The following is a 16,656-nucleotide window of genomic DNA, read 5'->3' on the forward strand; positions in this document are numbered from 1 at the left end:
TGCTGACAAGTGCAGCACATGGCTGTGCTCTGTGCTGCACAAAAACTGGTTTCAGACAGGAATTGGCCCAAGGAACTTTGCTGGCCAATCCTTCATCTTGGTAGTGGCTTTCTGCCCTCCCCTGACATCAGGATCACCTGGGGAGCATTTATCAAACAGGAGTGCATAGGCTTGAGCCCAAGAATTCCTCACTGGCTTACTTAAGTAGTTCTCAGGTGATCCTGATCTACAGTGGGCTAGGAGCCACCTCTCAGGTGAAAGGTATCAGTCTCTCCCGCCCACAGGTTACAGGAACTTTTCCCAGATTCCAGCGTGACCCTAACACTATCTGGCCCTCCAAGCATGGCCAGGCTACTAAAGGAAGAAATGGAAGCTGAGAGGCCTGATTCTACCTCACCTCCATTCCACTGACCTTCAGCAGGTGAGCCTCTGACCCCACCCACTTGTGTTTACCTCTCCAGCCCCAGTGGGAATGGATGGAACTTACCAGTTTGGGTTCTGGTCTTCTAAGTGAATAATGGAATTCATTCCTTTCCAAATTTTCTAAAAAGTACACTTTATTAAATGTGAGGTGCCTACGGGCACCTGAAACATGGGCAAGAGGAAAGTCATTGTCTTCCAAGTGGTTGGGCTTCCCCAAATTTTGCTTATGAGTATAATAATCCATATCTGGAATTATAGAGTTTGGTGGTAATTAGTCTTTGAGCTGAAAATAGGATTGTCAGGCAAAAGTGTTTTGGTCTGGAAGTCCAGTTTTGAAATGAAGAAAACCTTCCATCTTTCTATGTCTTTTGCTTAACTTCTCCCCAGGGATAGGACTTGCTGTTTCGTTCTCTCTCTGTGGGATCCAAACTGTTGGAAGGAAGGATGACACATATGCCTCGCTGCTGCCTCTCAGACCACAGCTGTGGGTCACTCAAACCGGGAAGGGCCACTTCGGCCTCATAGCTCTTCTTTCTCCTCTTCTGCACAAATGCAAGCTGCCCGCTGACTGTTCATAAAGGGCCGGCAGCCCAAGGTCCATACAGTATTGAACACAGTGTCAGCCAGAGAATCGCAGGCTGCTTGAGAAAGACAAAGAGAAGCACAAGGGTTAGCAGGAGGGCCACGCCAGGGTAGAATGGGTCATGTCCCCATGATACTCAGGGAAGGGTAGGACTGTCACCTGAATATAGATTTAAAAGAAAAAGCCTACTTTTATTTTTTGGTGCTGATACTGAGGCTTGAACTCTGAGTCTAGGTGCTGTCCATACCTCTATGTTCAAGGCTGGCACTCTGCCACCGTGAGCCACAATTCCCTTCCCTTCCCTTCCCTTCCCTTTTCCCTTTCCTTCCCTTTTCCCTTCCCTTTTCCCTTCCCTTCCCTTTTCCCTTCCCTTCCCTTTTTCCTTCCCTTTTCCCTTCCCTTCCCTTTTCCCTTCCCTTCCTCTCTCCCTCCCTCCCTTCCTTCTTTCCTTCCTTCCTTCCTTCCTTCCTTCCTTCTTCTTTCTTTTTTTTTTAGTGGCTAATTTAACTGAAGGTATGAGTCTCATTGACTTTTCTACTCAGGCTGCCTTTGTGAGACCTTCATTTCCAGTTAATCACCAAAGAGCTAGAAATGGAGGTATAGTTCAAGTAGTACAGTACTAGCCTTGAGTGAAAAAGGTAAGAGTTAGTTCTAGGTCTTGAGTTCAAGCCCCAATACCAGCACACACTCATTTGACCCAGTACTAGCATATATATGTGTGTATGTGTATATATATATATATATTGTATATATACATTTGTAGTGTATATATACACATACATATATAAAACACAGAACAAAAGTTGTGAAGAGACATCTCTCTCAAGCATATATACAGTGAAGCAATGGCCAGTAAGGACATGAAAAACATAACTGAGTGTCAGGAAGATGCAAACAAAGCCATAATGAAGCTGCGTATGGTGGCTCATACCTGTAATCCTTGCTACTCAAGAAGCTGAGATCTGAAGATTGCAGTTCAAATCCGGCCTAGGCACTAAAAAATATGAGACTCTTATCTCACTAGGGCTGTGGCTCCAGGGGTAGGGTGGTAGCCTTGAGCTGAAGAGCTCAGGGACAGCACCTAGACCCAGAGTTCAAGCCCCATGACCCACAAAATTTAAAAAAAAAAAAGGCACAATGAGATACTACTTTGCAGGCTCTAATGTCTTTAATAAAAATATCTGATGAATGGTAGTATGTAAGTAAGCTTTATTCATTATAAAATGATGCAGCTGTATAGGAAAACAGTTTGGCAGTTCCTCAAGTAATTAAACATAGAATTATGGTATCAAGGCCAGCAATTTCTGCCTCAGTATAATATACTAAATGAGAAATGAAAACTTATGTATAAAAACTTACACATAAATGTCCATGGTGGCAGAATTAATAGTCAAAAATGAAACACCCTAAGTATCTGTCAACTGATGACTGGTTAAAGAAGTTTTGTTAAAGTTACATAATAGAATACTATTCAGCAGGCCGGGAGTTTGGCCTAGTGGTTAAAGTGCTTGCCTAGCATGCATGAAGACCTGGGTTCGATTCCTCGGTACCACATACATAGAAAAAAGCCGGGAGTGGTGCTAAGGCTCAAGAGGTAGAGCTCTAGCCTTGAGAAAACCCAAGGACAGTGGTCAGGCCCTGAGCTCAAGCCCAGGACTGGCAAAAAAAAAAAAAAGAATACTATTCAGCAACAAAAAAGAATGAAATGCCAATACATCCTACAGCATAGACAAACCTTGCTAAGTGAAAGAAATTGGTCACACAAGAACACATGATAGGACTCCATTTGTGTGCCTTGTGCACCATGGGCAAATCTACAGAGGTTTGTGGTTGCCTTCAGGTGAGCAGGGAAGTTAGGAGTGGATGCCATCTGGGGAGAATAAATATGTCTGAAATTTATTGTAGGGTTGATTGTATAATTCTATAAACAGATCCAAAAGCATTTAAATGGATGGATTGTAGTTTAAATGATTTGTTTCAACAACACTAGCAAATCAATGAGCCAAGTGTCCAAAGCAGAGGGACCTGGAGGGACAGAAAGGAGTGACCTGTTCACCCGAAAAGTGTGCAGGGAGTCAGAAGAGTCCACAGATCCAAAATGATGCTAGAGGAGCAGCCTACAGCTGCAACAGAAGAAGCGTATATGTCAAACTAAAGGAAAATGATTGGATGACTTTGACTAGGTGTAGAGGCTACTAGATTCCTGTGGTAAGAACACATGGACAGATGGATTGGACCCAGAGACTTGGTTACTGTACTGCAATAATCAGTCAAAGCCAGGTGCCAGTGGCTGGTACCTATAATCCTAGCTACTTAGGAGGCTGGTCTGAAGGGAGCCCAGGCAGAAAAGTTAGTGAGATTCCTAGCTTCAATTAATCACCAAGAAACTGTAAGTAGAAATGTGTCTCAAATGGTAGAGCCATCAGCTTTGAGCAAAAAAAAAAAAAAACTAAGGGAGAGCACAAGGCTCTGAGGTCAAGCCCCAATACTGGCACAGAAAATGACAACAACAAAATAGGCAAGTGGGAGATTCAGGAGAAAGAATCAGTAGAATGATCTTCCCCCTCTGTACACAGGGATGGACTAGTTCTCATATTAATTACTCATATTTCCAAGGCCTTACACTTCACTTCAGGACTACTCTCCAGACACTGATCTATGAACCAGATACAAGATTCCCCCCACTGCTGGTATTCTTATGGATAGGGCCAGCTCTTTATCAACCTGAAGCTCAGCCTTTACCACTTCACAAATTAAATGCTAAGATCTGCCCATCATGTTTTGCCTTTAGAAGCTGAGAGATGAAAATATTCCCTAAAGGAAATCTGGAAAAAGTAAGTACAGAGTCAGTGCTGGAAACAATGTTTAAAAATACTTATTGTGAAGAAACCTTCACAGAAAAGCAAATAGGTATCGGCACGGTGGCTCATGCCTGTAATCCTATCTACTCATGAGGCTAAGATCTGAGGATCTTGGTTCACAGCTAGCCCAGGCACTACAAAGCCATGAGACCCTTATCTCCAATTAATCTCTAGAAAAAAAGGAAATGGAGCTGTGGCTCAAGGGGTAGGGAGGTAGCCTTAAGCTGAAGAGCTCAGGGACAGCACCCAGGCCCAGAATTCAAGCCCCATGATCCGCTTCCCCAACCCTCCCCCCCCAAAAAAAGAAATGAGCTATTTAACTAAATGTTTCCCAGACTGAGAGCAAAATAAAAGGTTTTCACCCAACCCAAGAGAGACACTGCATATGGAAAATAATTTAACAGTAGAATGGATAACCCAAGCCAGTTGGATGACTTTCTCCAGTTTTAAATGATGGATTTTATTTCTCTGGAAAGGCATTAGTGGGCCTTTCCATCAGGATTGGTGCCAGCAGCCCTTGGGCAAGACAACAAGAACGTTCATGAAGCAGTGCCTGCTTCCACCTACCCTGCTTGGAGCTCAGCCTTCCAGAAAGCCAGCTCACTGATTTCTGCCTCTCTCCGAGTAAAGGGCTCTGGCCTCCTCCCTCAAAAACAGAACTTCCCATCCTAGCCTATGTCCTTAAGAGACCTACCTTCCACGTTAGAGACAAATCCCAGGCTCCGCTTCAGGTCAGAGCAGATGGAGTGGAGACACCATCGGAATTTTGCATCGCAGCGGTATTTGTTGGCTCCACAAGTGTCATAGCACACATCCAGTTGGTTACAGCACTTGGTCATTGCTGGGATGCCTAAGTCCATCTGCAAAAGGCAAGGAGGAAAGAGCAGGAAGGAAATGCCACGTTGAGACCAGGGATGAACCATTGGCAACCTCACCCACCTCAGTAGTAAGCAGATAGTTCTCCTTCACTGAGGACTTAGGACAGCCTGTGAGTCCCATGGTGCTGCTGTGCTGTTATTTAGTAGTTTAATAAGTGACTCCAGACTATTAACATCCTTTTGTTAGTCATTTTCAAACCCACAGGCAGCGATGGCAGTGAAAACAGAGATCAGAGGAGAAGCTAACGATACAGCTTTGGGACATCTAGATTCAATTAAAATGAGCATTTCCATCTGGGATTTTGTTTAAAAAAAGGACTGTGAGACTACAAAGTATTTTTAAAAAATGGAGCTTCAGTACATTGTTCGGTCACTGGTATTTTTTTTTTTTTTTTGCCAGTCCCAGGCTTGAGCTCAGGGCCTGAGCACTGTCCTTGGACTTTCTCAAGGCTAGAGCTCTACCACTTGAGCCTCAGCACCACTTCTGGCTTTTTTTTTTTTTTTTTTTTTGTATATATGTGGTACCAGGGAATTGAACCTGGGTCTTTGTACATGCTAGGCAAGCACTCTACCACTAGGCAAACTCCCAGCCCCGTCACTGGCATTTTTTAAGGAGCCCTTCATTCTCTAGAGCACTGTTTTAAGGGTGTGTATGCATAAGGGAGGAATACTTGGTTCTTCACCACAAGCAGACTGTAGTCTAACCACAACACAACACACACACTTGTGTGTTTACCAAGCATTCGGTAGACAAGTGTTAATATTATTGTGTAAACTCCTCCCCCCCCAAAAAAAGAAAGAAATTTATATAAAGCAAAAAACATAAATCCTTGAATCAACATAAAAATGAAGTTGGGCTAGCTGTGGTGGCTCATGCCTATAATCCTAACTATTCAGGAGGCTGAGATCTGAGGATCAAGGTTCAAAGCCAGCCCGGGCACTAAATACTATGAGACTCTTATCTCCAATTAACCACCAGAAAAACCAGAAGGGGCACTGTGGCTCAGATGGTAGAGTACTAGCCTTGAGCTGAAGAGCTCAGGGATAATGCCCCGGACCAGAGTTCAAATCCCATGACTGACAAAAAAAAAGTTAAAGAAAAGAACTGAGTTTTATTGTTCCACAATTCCACATAGTTCACATAAGAAACCCCCAGCTACATTTTACATGAGTCCTCTTTTCTAAAGGTCAAAGGGGTTCAAAAAATCTGAAAAGGAAATGAATTCATGGTTTGTTTTTAGGGGAGTCCCCCAAGTTTGAGAGAGGGCCAAGCTCTGCTCATAAATGTTTCACAGGCAGCTGGATGCAGGACTGAAGACTTCTGTGTTCTTCCTGGGACAGCTGAGCCAAAGCTCTCAGGACAAACTCGCACTGAACAATCTGCTTTTTCTTCTCCAGACCCTCACTGGAGGGGCTCACTAGCAAGCTCATCCTGTTAGGTCTATTTTACTTTGTGTTTGAGGTTTATTTGAAGACAACTGCTTCAGAGAAAAGGAAATCAGAAAACTTTTAAAATTCTTTCTTCCCTCAGATCCAATTTAAAACATACCATCATAAACTAGAGTTCATCAACAATCATTTCCATCAGTGATAATTCATGGATGACTCTTAGTTATGAGCCATGAACTAGGAATGGAATACTTACACTTCCTGGAACCTTGACACCCAGGAAATAGGAGCTGCAACCATTGGGTTCCTGAGGTTTGTAGCCGGGTCTGGGCATGGGTGCTTTTCCTAGCACAAGCAGGAAAGAACAAGAAGAAATATTTAGAAATCAAGTATTGGGGAACATTCCTCAAAAAAAATGTTGAAAGTCATCTTCCATTCTTCTTTAAAAATTACTGATCCACATCAGATATCCACATGAAATAGATGGCAATGTCTAGCTACTCAGGAAGCTGAGATCTGAGGATTGCAGTTCAAAGTCAACCCAGGCAGGAATGTCTCCAACTAACCACCAGGAAACTGGAAATGGTGCTGTTGCTCAAAGTGGTAGAGCACTATCCTTGAGCCAAAGGGCTCAGCAACAGCGCCTATGCCCTGAGTTTAACCCCCATGACCCACCCCAAGAAATGTACTCTTAACTGACTTCTGTAACTGTAACCCCTTTCTACGTCATCCTCATAATAACAATAAAAATATTTACCAAAAAAAAGATTTAAGCTAACTTGGATGCAATATTTTAGGCATTTGGATCAAGGAACTCAGGAATAGTCTAAACAACAACGTTCTTAGCTTCCTTCTACATGGTATTTGGGCAGTGGGAGGTTCCCAGGCTCTGAGGTCACTTCTGTACCCTGTCCATGCCCTCTTCCTTAAATCCAGGCGAGCCAGCTGTGAAATAAACTCTTTCCTTTGTGAAGATCGCATGGTAGTCTAAAAGGGACTAAGAAGTTGCATAACTTGCCTAAGTTCACACATAAAATAGGATAGAAATTCAGAGTTCTTTCCTTCCTTCTTGTCTTCTTTCCTTCCTCCTTTTCTTCCCCCCAACCAGGTATTTTATTTTTACTTTATATTATTATTTCAAAACTGAAGAGGGGCCAAGAGTTTGGCCTAGTGGTTAAAGTGCTTGCCTAGCATGCACGAAGACCCGGGTTTGATTCTTCGGTACCACATACATAGAAAAAAAAAAGCCAGAAATGGTGCTGAGGCTCAAGTGGTAGAGCTCTAGCCTTGAAAAAACCCAAGGACAGTGCTCAGGCCCTGAGCTCATGCCCACGACTGGCCAAAAAAAAAAAAAAAAAAAAAACTGAAGAAAAGTCAGAGAGATAAACACTTAGGTAGCTATGCAGTGAAAACATAATAAATGTTAAATTTGCCAAGCTTGCTATAAACATTTTTTTCTATTTAATTAAATGTTAGAGTTCAAGTACAGTGGAAGCCCCTTTGCACTCCATCTTCCTATTTTAATTGTTACACAGTCTGTGCTTTCACATCTCCCTTCCTTACTATTCCTCAAAAGTGGATTATTCTTGCACTTTTACATTTGATTCAACTTAGCAAATTCTGCAAGAAATCTTATCCTGGCTTGGATGAAAAGGCCATTGAGTTTACAGATTAATTTGCCTTTTTAGACTGCCCTGCCCTCTTGAACACGGGCCCAGTGCTTCCTCTGTTTGCTTTAATCCCCCATGTGTTTATTATACTGCCTGTATGTTTATATTATCTAGCTTTTCAAACACAATAGAAAATTCCCATCCAGAAGGAAGAACCACAGAGCTATTACAGGAAGTCTGTACTTCTCTAGAACCCACGTTGCTTCTAGATTTCTGCTCCAGCAGCTCTAGCCTGCTACCTTGGCACATGGTCCAAGATGGCACTCTGTTAATACATCATAGTACCAGCAGAAGAAAGACGTTTGAAGGCTCCAGTCCTTCTCTTTAATCAGCACATTCTAGAATACCACATCTAGAACCTCTCCTTACTTTTTTACTATACCTTAATTTCAATAGCTACTTGCAAGGTGGGCAGAAAATGGAGTCTTTATGCAATGCAGGTAGCCATGAGCCCAGCTGAAAACTGAGAGGAGGGACTTCTTGTAGAAAAGAGAAAAATCAGGATACTGAGATTTGGACTCAGGGCCTTATGCTTTCTAGGTAGGGGCTTACCACTTGAGCCTTACCCCTAGACCCTAATCCTCATTTTTTTTTTTTTTGCCAGTCTTGGGCTTGGGCTCAGGGCCTGAGCACTGTCCTTGGACTTTCTCAAAGCTAGAGCTCTACCACTTGAGCCTCAGCACCACTTCCAGCTTTTTTCTATGTATGTGGTACCGAGGAATCGAACCCGGGTATTCGTGCATGCTAGGCAAGCACTCTACCACTAGGCCAAACTCCCGGCCCCCCTAATCCTCATTTTTAAGACAGGATCTCACTGTATTCCCAGGCCTCAAACTCTCCATCTTTAGCCTGAGTGTCTGAAATGCAAGGGTCCAGGTATTTGAAGCAGATATGGTTAGCATCCTATGTCATTTTCTACTTTGTTTTTTGGTTGTGGCGCTTGAACTCAGGGTCTACACACTGTTCCTGAGCTTTGTGCTCAAGGCTAGCACTCTATCACTTTGTTTGTTTTGTTGCAAATGTCCTTGAGACTCTTATCTCTAATAAGGTACTCGGCAAAAGCCAGAGGTGGCACTGTGGCTCAAGTGGTAGAGCACTAGCCTTGAGCATGAAGGGGCTCAGGGACACAACCCACACCCAGAGTTCAAGACTCAGGACCAGCCAAAAAAAAAAAAAAAGAAAGAAAGAAAGAAAAGAAAAAGAAAGGACTTGCAAGCTAGTGCTGGTGGCTCATGCCTATAATCCTAAATACTCAGGAGGCTGAAATCTGGGGATTGAGGTTTGATTCCAGTTCTGGCTAAACAAAAGTAAATGAAACTCTTATCTCCAATTAACCAGCAAAAAGCCAGAAGTAGAGCTGTGGTTCAAGTGGTAGAGCACCAGCTTTGATGAGACTGGACATGATCAGCGTGGGATGGCCATAGACCACAGCACTAGCTTTGATTAGAAGAAGCCACGCCAGAGAGCATGAGGCCCTGAGTTCAGGTCCTAGTACTGGCAGAGAGAGAGAGAGACAGACAGAGACAGAGACAGAGACAAATAGGGACAGAGAGAGAGAAGCCAACTCTCATGAAAAGTACACCTCTGTTATCACAGTTTGAAAGAACAGTGTGAAGTTATTCTCTAGCCTGCTGGTAAAGGTTATTTCTACTATGTAAAATACTGTGTGTTAATTAGAGAAATCTCCTTAGGAGTGTGCCTAAAGTTTAAGTTCCTACAAAAAAAAAAAAAAGTTGCTAGTTATCATTCAGGCATACCAAATTACAGCAGACTCATTTTCAGGTTGATGCTAAAAACTAGGCATCAGTAATGTGCTGCAAGTACAAATTGCTTTGATTTTCTGGCTTGGGCTGTTAACTTGAAACTCCAGTCAGGGAAAGCCAGGAATAGCTCCACCCTGCCCATGACCTGCTTTGGGTAACCTACCAACTAAAAGTGGGTTTTATAATGCTTTAATGGTTTGGGGGAAAGTCAAAACAAGGATAATGTTTTATGACATGTGAAAATTATATGAAATTCAAATTTTAGTGCCCATAAAAGAAGTTTAATTGGAACACAGCCATATTCATTTATTATGCATTAGCTATGGTTGTTTTCACAGAAGAAAATCACAAAATATTGTTATAATCTTGAAGTGAGGATGGCTTTCTAATCAAGACCTAAAATTCAGAGGCCATAAAAAGACAGACTTGATCTCATAAAACATAAAATCTTCTCAATAAAGTGAAAGACCATAAAACACTTTCAAGACAAGCAGGAGGGAGTTCAGAACAGAATGATCCACGACACCCAAGCATTCCACTTCCAGCCCTATCCACTGCACCCTGGACCAGGACCCTCCCCCCACATTTCATCACACGAAACAGTCCAAAATGGTGGGATTTCTGGCCCAGGTCAAGGGCTGTGTTTTCCCTGAGAGCGAGTCTTTTCCCCTACCATCTGGTTCTTCTGTATGTACTGTTGAAGACATGGCCCATTATATAATATCTACATCCTCCAGACACGCTCAAATTCACTGTGAGATAAGGGAATGATGGTGTCTCAGCAGGTAGCCTAGGCTACTGAGTAGCTGAGATTACAGCTGTATTTACCCTGTCTGGCTGTTAAAGACACTCTGAGGATACTTTCTCCCTTAGGAACTAAACCCAGAAAGGACTTCTTAAAATCCTTTTATTAAATTCTGTGGACCCAGAAACTTCCGAGGTGGCCCTCCTGCAGAGACCATAGCAGAGAACAATCACATTGCTTTCAGACACTTGCCAGAAGCTGAGCAGTTGTTACTAAAGCTATTGGGATTTGTTTTTTTGTTGTTGTTGTTGTTGTTGTTTTTGCCAGTCCTGGGCTTGAGCTCAGGACCTGAGCACTGTCCTTGGACTTTCTCCAGGCTAGAGCTCTACCACTTGAGCCTCAGCACCACTTCTGGCTTTTTCTATATATGTGGTACCGAGGAATCGAACCCGGGTCTTCGTTCATGCTAGGCAAGCACTTTAACCACTAGGCCAAACTCCCGGCCCCAGCTATTGGGATTTGTATTAACATTTTTTTTTTTTTTTTTTTTTTTGCCAGTCCTGGGGCTAGAGTTCAGGGCCTAAGCACTGTACTTGCGCTTTCTCAAGGCTAGTGCTCTACCACTTGAGCCACAAGACCGCTTCTAGTTGTTTTTTTGTTTGTTTTTAATGTATGTGGTACTGAGGAATCAAACCTGGGTCTTCCTGCAGGCTAGACGAGCATTCTACCACTAGGCCAAACTCCCAGCCCTAACATTCTTTACATATGTATATGAGAAATTGAATTTGAGGGAGTTAAATAACTTGTCCAAGCTCACCAGCAATGAAACAATCCCTCCCCCACCCTCCACTCAGTTCAAACCCAAGAGTTTTCCATTATTAAGATTCTTCCAAATTTGGTTGAAGAAACATCCATTGGAAGCTCAGCTTCAGGCTGGGGTACAGCTGGATGGTAGCTTGTGCCCCACATGTATGTGGCTCTGGGTCTCTTCTCTAGCACTTTCCATCCCTCAAAGTGCAGCTTCAGGTTCCTACCACAGACCCACCATGAAATCTGTACTATACAAGGATTCTCAAAGATATCCTGTCTGGTGTAAACCCTTCAGTTCCAGCCCAAACTCCTGGGGAGTCTTGGTTTCCAGCCTAGTCCATTGAAAAGTACTCAGATGCTGGCTTGAAACTGTTTTAAACCCATGAAGCAGCATAGACATGCTAACCCACCTTTACCTGTTTGATTAATTTAACCCACAAACTAAAGGTCTCAGCCTTTGCCTTGACTGTGCTTTGCCACCACCTAGGAACCCTAAAAATCCTGATATTCAGGGCCCAATCTCCAGATGTTCTCACTTCATCAACTAACTTGGTGTTTGGGCTTTTAAAATCTTCCCAGGTGATTCTGGTGTAGAGACAAGATGGGTCACCATTGTTGTAAGCAGTGAAAAATGTCTATCTAGAGAACTTTTTCTTTTCTTGTATGCTGTTTGCTAAACTTCTGACAATTTAAAAAAACTGCAGGAATGGCCTGTGGCTCAAGTGGTAGAGTGCTAGCCTTGAGCTGAAGAGCTTAGGGACAGTGTCCAGATCCAGAGTTCAAGCCCTACAACCGACAAAAACCAAACAAAAAACCCTACAATGATGTTTTTTGTTTTTGCTTTTTGCCAGTCTTGGGGCTTGAACTCAGGGCCTGGGCACTGTCCTTGGGCTTTCTCAAGGCTGGCACTCTACCACTTGAGCCACAGCACCACTTTGGCTTTTTCTGTGTATGTGACACTGAGGAATCAAACATAGGGCTTCGTGCATGCTAGGCGAGCACTCTACCATGTAGCACACTCCCTGCCCTACTGCAGTGTTTTTTTTGTTTTTGTTTTTGTTTTGCCAGTCCTGGGGCTTGACTCAGGGCCTGGTCACTGTCCTTGGACAGTTTTAGCTCAAGGCTAGTGCTCTGCCACTTGAGCCACAGCACCACTTCCAACTTATATTCTGTATATGTGGAACAATAATGTTTTTTGTTTTTGCCAGTCTTGGGGCTTGAACTCAGGGCCTGGGCACCGTCCTTGGGCTTTCTCAAACCTAGTGCTCTACCACTTGAGCCACAGCACCACTTCTGGCTTTTTCTGTATGTATATGTGGTACTGAGGAATTGAACCTGAGTGTTCGTGCATGATAGGCAAGCACTAGGCTATGCTCCTGGCCATCACTGCAATGATTTCTGTATTTTTCTTTTTTTTTTTTTTTTTTTTTTTTTTTTTTGCCAGTCCTGGGCTTGAGCTCAGGGCCTGAGCACTGTTCTTGGACTTTCTCAAGGCTAGAGCTCTACCACTTGAGCCTCAGCACCGCTTCCGGCTTTTTTTTTTTCTATGTATGTGGTGCCGAGGAATCGAACCCGGGTCTTCGTGCATGCTAGGCAAGCACTCTACCACTAGGCCGAACTCCCGGCCCCTGATTTCTATATTTTTCTCAGTGTGGCTCCAGGTCCCGCAGCATCAAGACCACCTCAGATGTAGTCGATATGCAAATTACTGGCCCACCAGACCTGCCAGTGAGAAACGTGAGGGGGTGGGGCCAGCAACTGTTTAAGTAAACCACCAAAGGGCCAGCAGTGTCAGAGCCATTTGAGAAGCACCATGGTGAAGAAAGGCTGGTACACCAGAGGTAGGTCATAAAACAGACAGGAAAGAGGCAGAGAAGCAGTTAAGGATTGGGTGTTCTTTGTTGGAAATATTGGAGCATATTATTATTTATGTTCTTTGGGCAGAGCTCTGGTTTTGCTTTCTGGAGGGGTGGGATTCTAAAGGTAACCCCGTTGTTTTCTAGCTCCTCCTTGTAGGTTCTGTTTTGTCCAGAGAGAGCAGTTATTTGCTTTCCTATTGACTATTCTCCTCCCCCTCTCCCATTTGCCGGGGACATCTGCCCCGACCCCCCCCCCACTACGTCCCCAACTACAAGGTGCTGTGAGGTGTCACTGTTACCGTAGAGAAGGAAGAAAAGGGCTTGTATTTTCCTCCTGCGAGTATTAACTAAATAGTGACTTAGTGAAAACACCTGTTTTGATTGTGACACCTGAAGTGTGTTAACCTTCCCTGCTGCACCTGTGCAAGCTGTGCTCCTACCACAGCAGCAAGGTGGGGGGGTGCACTTTGGGCAAACGTGTGGTTTAGGCGTCCAGATTTGGATGGATCGATTCTTCTCCACTTTCTTTATCCTTCTGGGGTTAAACCTGAGCCATGGTTGCCCATGGGTCCTGGCCATTCCCCCAACAAGGAGGGGGTTTCTGCGACTCTGGAAAGCAGAGTTTTATCTGTTGACTGGAGAAGTTGAGTAGATTTTCTTACTTAGGCTAACTTTACTTGCCGGTTTCAACTCTAGCCCCGTGAGGGAAATTGGATAGATGAAACCATCAGACATTTTTGAGACTATTTGCTTTCAAACGCATAGGCTGGCGTTTGGGGTGGCAGCAGGCACAAGGCCTGGGTTCAGTCCCCAGCGCCATATTTTAAAGCCATTTGTCTCTAACCCCTCTAGGCCCAGGACCCCCGTACCCCGCGCCCCCTACCAGGAGAACAAAGGGGGGCACAGAGGTGGGGTCGGGCTGAAGTGAGGGAGAGGGGGCGCCTGGATCCCGCGTGGGGAGCCCGGGCCTGTGCAGGGTCGCTCCCCAGCTCCTTAGTAAGGGCCAAGGGGCAGAGCCCATGGGGAGGAGGGAGGGAGGGGGAGGGGGAGGCCTCCTAGGCTGTGGGGGTGGACAGTCCCCCTTGGGGACCCAGGCTTTTTTCTCCCCCAAATACCTGCCTCCCACCAAACTGCGGCGAGGGCCCTGCCGGAGGGGGAAGGGCGGCCTCCCAGCCGGGCACCGGGCGCCGGGGTCAGGTGGGCGAGATCGCCAGATCTATGAAGAATGGCTTGTTCGGGGTGCAGATTTCCCCCAGCGCCCCTGTACTCCCCTAGGTTCATCCGACACCCCTGTCCCGGGGTGGTTCGCGGGCCGGGCCCAGCGGGGCTCACCGTATCGGCACCGGTACTGGCAGACTCCGTCCTTGCCTCCTAGCAGCTCCAGGAAGGAATCGAAGTAGCTGTTGACCGACTCGAAGCTGCCGCGGAGGTGCCGGAGGCCCCAGTCCGAGTAGGACTCGTCGGCTTTGGGGCTGGGGTCGCTCTGGGCCGAGCCGCGCCCCAGGCTCAGCCACACCACCATCCAGACGCCCGGGGCCAGCTTCATCCTGCCCACAGGTAAGCTGGTAACCGTGGCTTCTGGTCGCAGACCCCCAGCCAGGGTCCCGGCAAGTCCAGGGGCGCAGCCCGGCCCACCTGCCTTCGTCGGCAGGCACAGGAGCTCGGTCTGCGCTCCCGCAGGTGGACTTTAAACCGCTGCAGGCCGGGATGAGATCAGAGCGATTAGAACGGGGGCAAAGGTGAAGGAGTGGGAGTGGGAGGGCCTGCAGGCACGGAAGCCTGGGGCCTTCCTCGTGGAGTGGACCCCCACGCCTGCCCTGGAGGAGGCGTTTGCTCCCCCCCCCCCAGGAGCAGGAACCCCTTCCCAGAGTGCCGCCCCCAGAGCTGGGCCGCAGCTGTTGTCAGCTTGGCTCCCGGAGCCAGCCACTGCCCCCAGGAGCTTGTCCCAAAGGCCCAGCCACACCCCGAGCCGGTCCCGCGCCTGGTCGCCTTTACCGCCGGGATCTCCCCGAACGCTGAGTGTGCGCTAGGCATGTGCTGGGCACGAGTTCGGCGCGCAGGCTCCGCTTCGTGCTCCCTCCTTGTCTGTGGGACTCCTCAGCGGCCTGGCGAAGGCCCTGCGTGTACCTGACACACCTTCCTTCCATAGGGCTCTCGGCCTCTCTGCAGCATCTCCAGGCCAGGGAGATCCTGAGGTCAGCGCGTGGCCTCGCCCTCGGTGTCTGCTTTGCATTCCTTCAGAGTCCAGGAGTTCATTAGCAAGATTGCTTTGAGGTTCGACCCTTTAAGATGGTTGGCAGAGTCTAGTGGTTGGACACAGTTTTCAGTTTATAGTTTGCACCTCATTCTGTCAGGAAATAACCCTGAATTAGTTGTAAAACTGATATCTTTTATAGACCAAATGATTTAGTTTCTTTACAAATGAGTTAATCTCTACATTGACTTAAGAAATATGTGTTTGAAGACTGCAGGAAAAGGCAGAGGTTTAAAAACTCATAGGTACAATTATGTGTCGATTTGGAGGGGGCGGGGGTCATGTAGCTTGAACTCAGCCTGGACACTGTCCCTGAGCTCTTCAGCTCAAGGCTGAGCCAAGCCCCATTTCTCTTTTTCTAGAGGTTAATTGGAGATAAGAGTCTCAGGTCCTTTTGTGCCTAGGCTGGCTTTGAATCTTGATCCTCAGATCTCAGCCTCCTGAGTAGCTAGGATTATAGGCATGAGCCACCGTGCCTGGCTTTGTTTCAATTTTTAAAATGAAAAATGATAACTAACCAATATTTAGAAGAACAGATCTACACATGCAGTTCTACAAAGCAAGTTAACTATCCTCACTTGGGAGGTGAGCAACCTAGACAGGGAATTTTAAAGATACTGTCAAAGCCTGGACTGGGGTCAGCTTCATAAATTGAAAGGCCCAATCAAAACAAAATGGACTTTTCCAAATAATAAAAACCACTAGCACATGGCAGAGCATGTTATCAAACATGTACAAGGCCTTAAATTCAGTCTCCAGCACTATGCCAAAAAGGAGTGCCTTGTAATACATGTGTATAATTCCAGCTACTTGGAAGATTCAGATCAAATCATGATTCAAGGTCAGTCTAGGCAAACAGATTGCTCTTATCTCAAAAGGAAGCCTGATGGTTCACGTGTATACTACCAGGTATGTAAGAGCCTGAGTGAGGTTCTAGGCAGCTGGAGAAAAGCTTGAAACATTACCTGAAAAATAAAGCAGCCAGGTGCCGGTTGCTCAGGCCTATAACCCTAAATCCTAGCTATTCAGGAGGCTGAAATATGAGGATTGAGGTTCAAAGTAAGCACAGACAGATAAATTCAAGAGACTACTATCGCTAGTAGTACATATTGTATGTGCTGTATATGCCAGTCCTGGGATTCGAACTCGGGGCCTGAGCACTTTGGCTGAGCTTATTTTTTTTTCCCCTCAGCTTTATTGGCCATGGAGCTTGAACTCTGGGCCTGGGCACTGTCCCTGAGCAGTTAAGCTCAAAGCTAGTGCTCTGCTATGTTGTCACAGTGCCACTTCTTCCCTGAGCTTTTTTACTCAGATCTAGTGCTCTGCCACTTGAGCTCCACTTCTGACTTTTCGATGGCTCCTTGGAGATGGGAATCTCAGACTATTCTTCCCAGGTTGCTTTGAAATCACAGTTCTTAGAT

At 45.7% G+C, this 16,656-nt stretch overlaps 1 protein-coding gene across 2 annotated transcripts; it reads right to left on the reverse strand.

Annotated features, from left to right (window-relative positions):
• Window positions 1-586: 586 nt before the first annotated feature.
• On the reverse strand, window positions 587-14,635 carry Pla2g12b (phospholipase A2 group XIIB). 2 transcript variants are annotated; one of them, XM_090346521.1, is made up of 4 exons: window positions 14,314-14,635; window positions 6,391-6,479; window positions 4,562-4,727; window positions 587-1,061 (listed from the first exon to the last, which is right to left on the reverse strand). In XM_090346521.1, exons 1-4 carry the CDS (start codon window positions 14,525-14,527, stop codon window positions 943-945), a joined length of 588 nt encoding a protein of 195 aa, XP_090202647.1. In that variant the 5' UTR covers window positions 14,528-14,635; the 3' UTR covers window positions 587-942. The 2 variants fall into 2 exon arrangements, with proteins under 2 accessions (XP_090202647.1, XP_090202646.1); XM_090346520.1 differs by having other exon boundaries at window positions 587-1,064.
• Window positions 14,636-16,656: the final 2,021 nt, after the last annotated feature.

The sequence above is a fragment of the Megascapheus bottae genome, chromosome 15 (genome assembly GCF_031878675.1).
Source record: "Megascapheus bottae isolate mThoBot1 chromosome 15, mThoBot2.hap1, whole genome shotgun sequence".
NCBI classification, from domain to species: domain Eukaryota; kingdom Metazoa; phylum Chordata; class Mammalia; order Rodentia; family Geomyidae; genus Megascapheus; species Megascapheus bottae.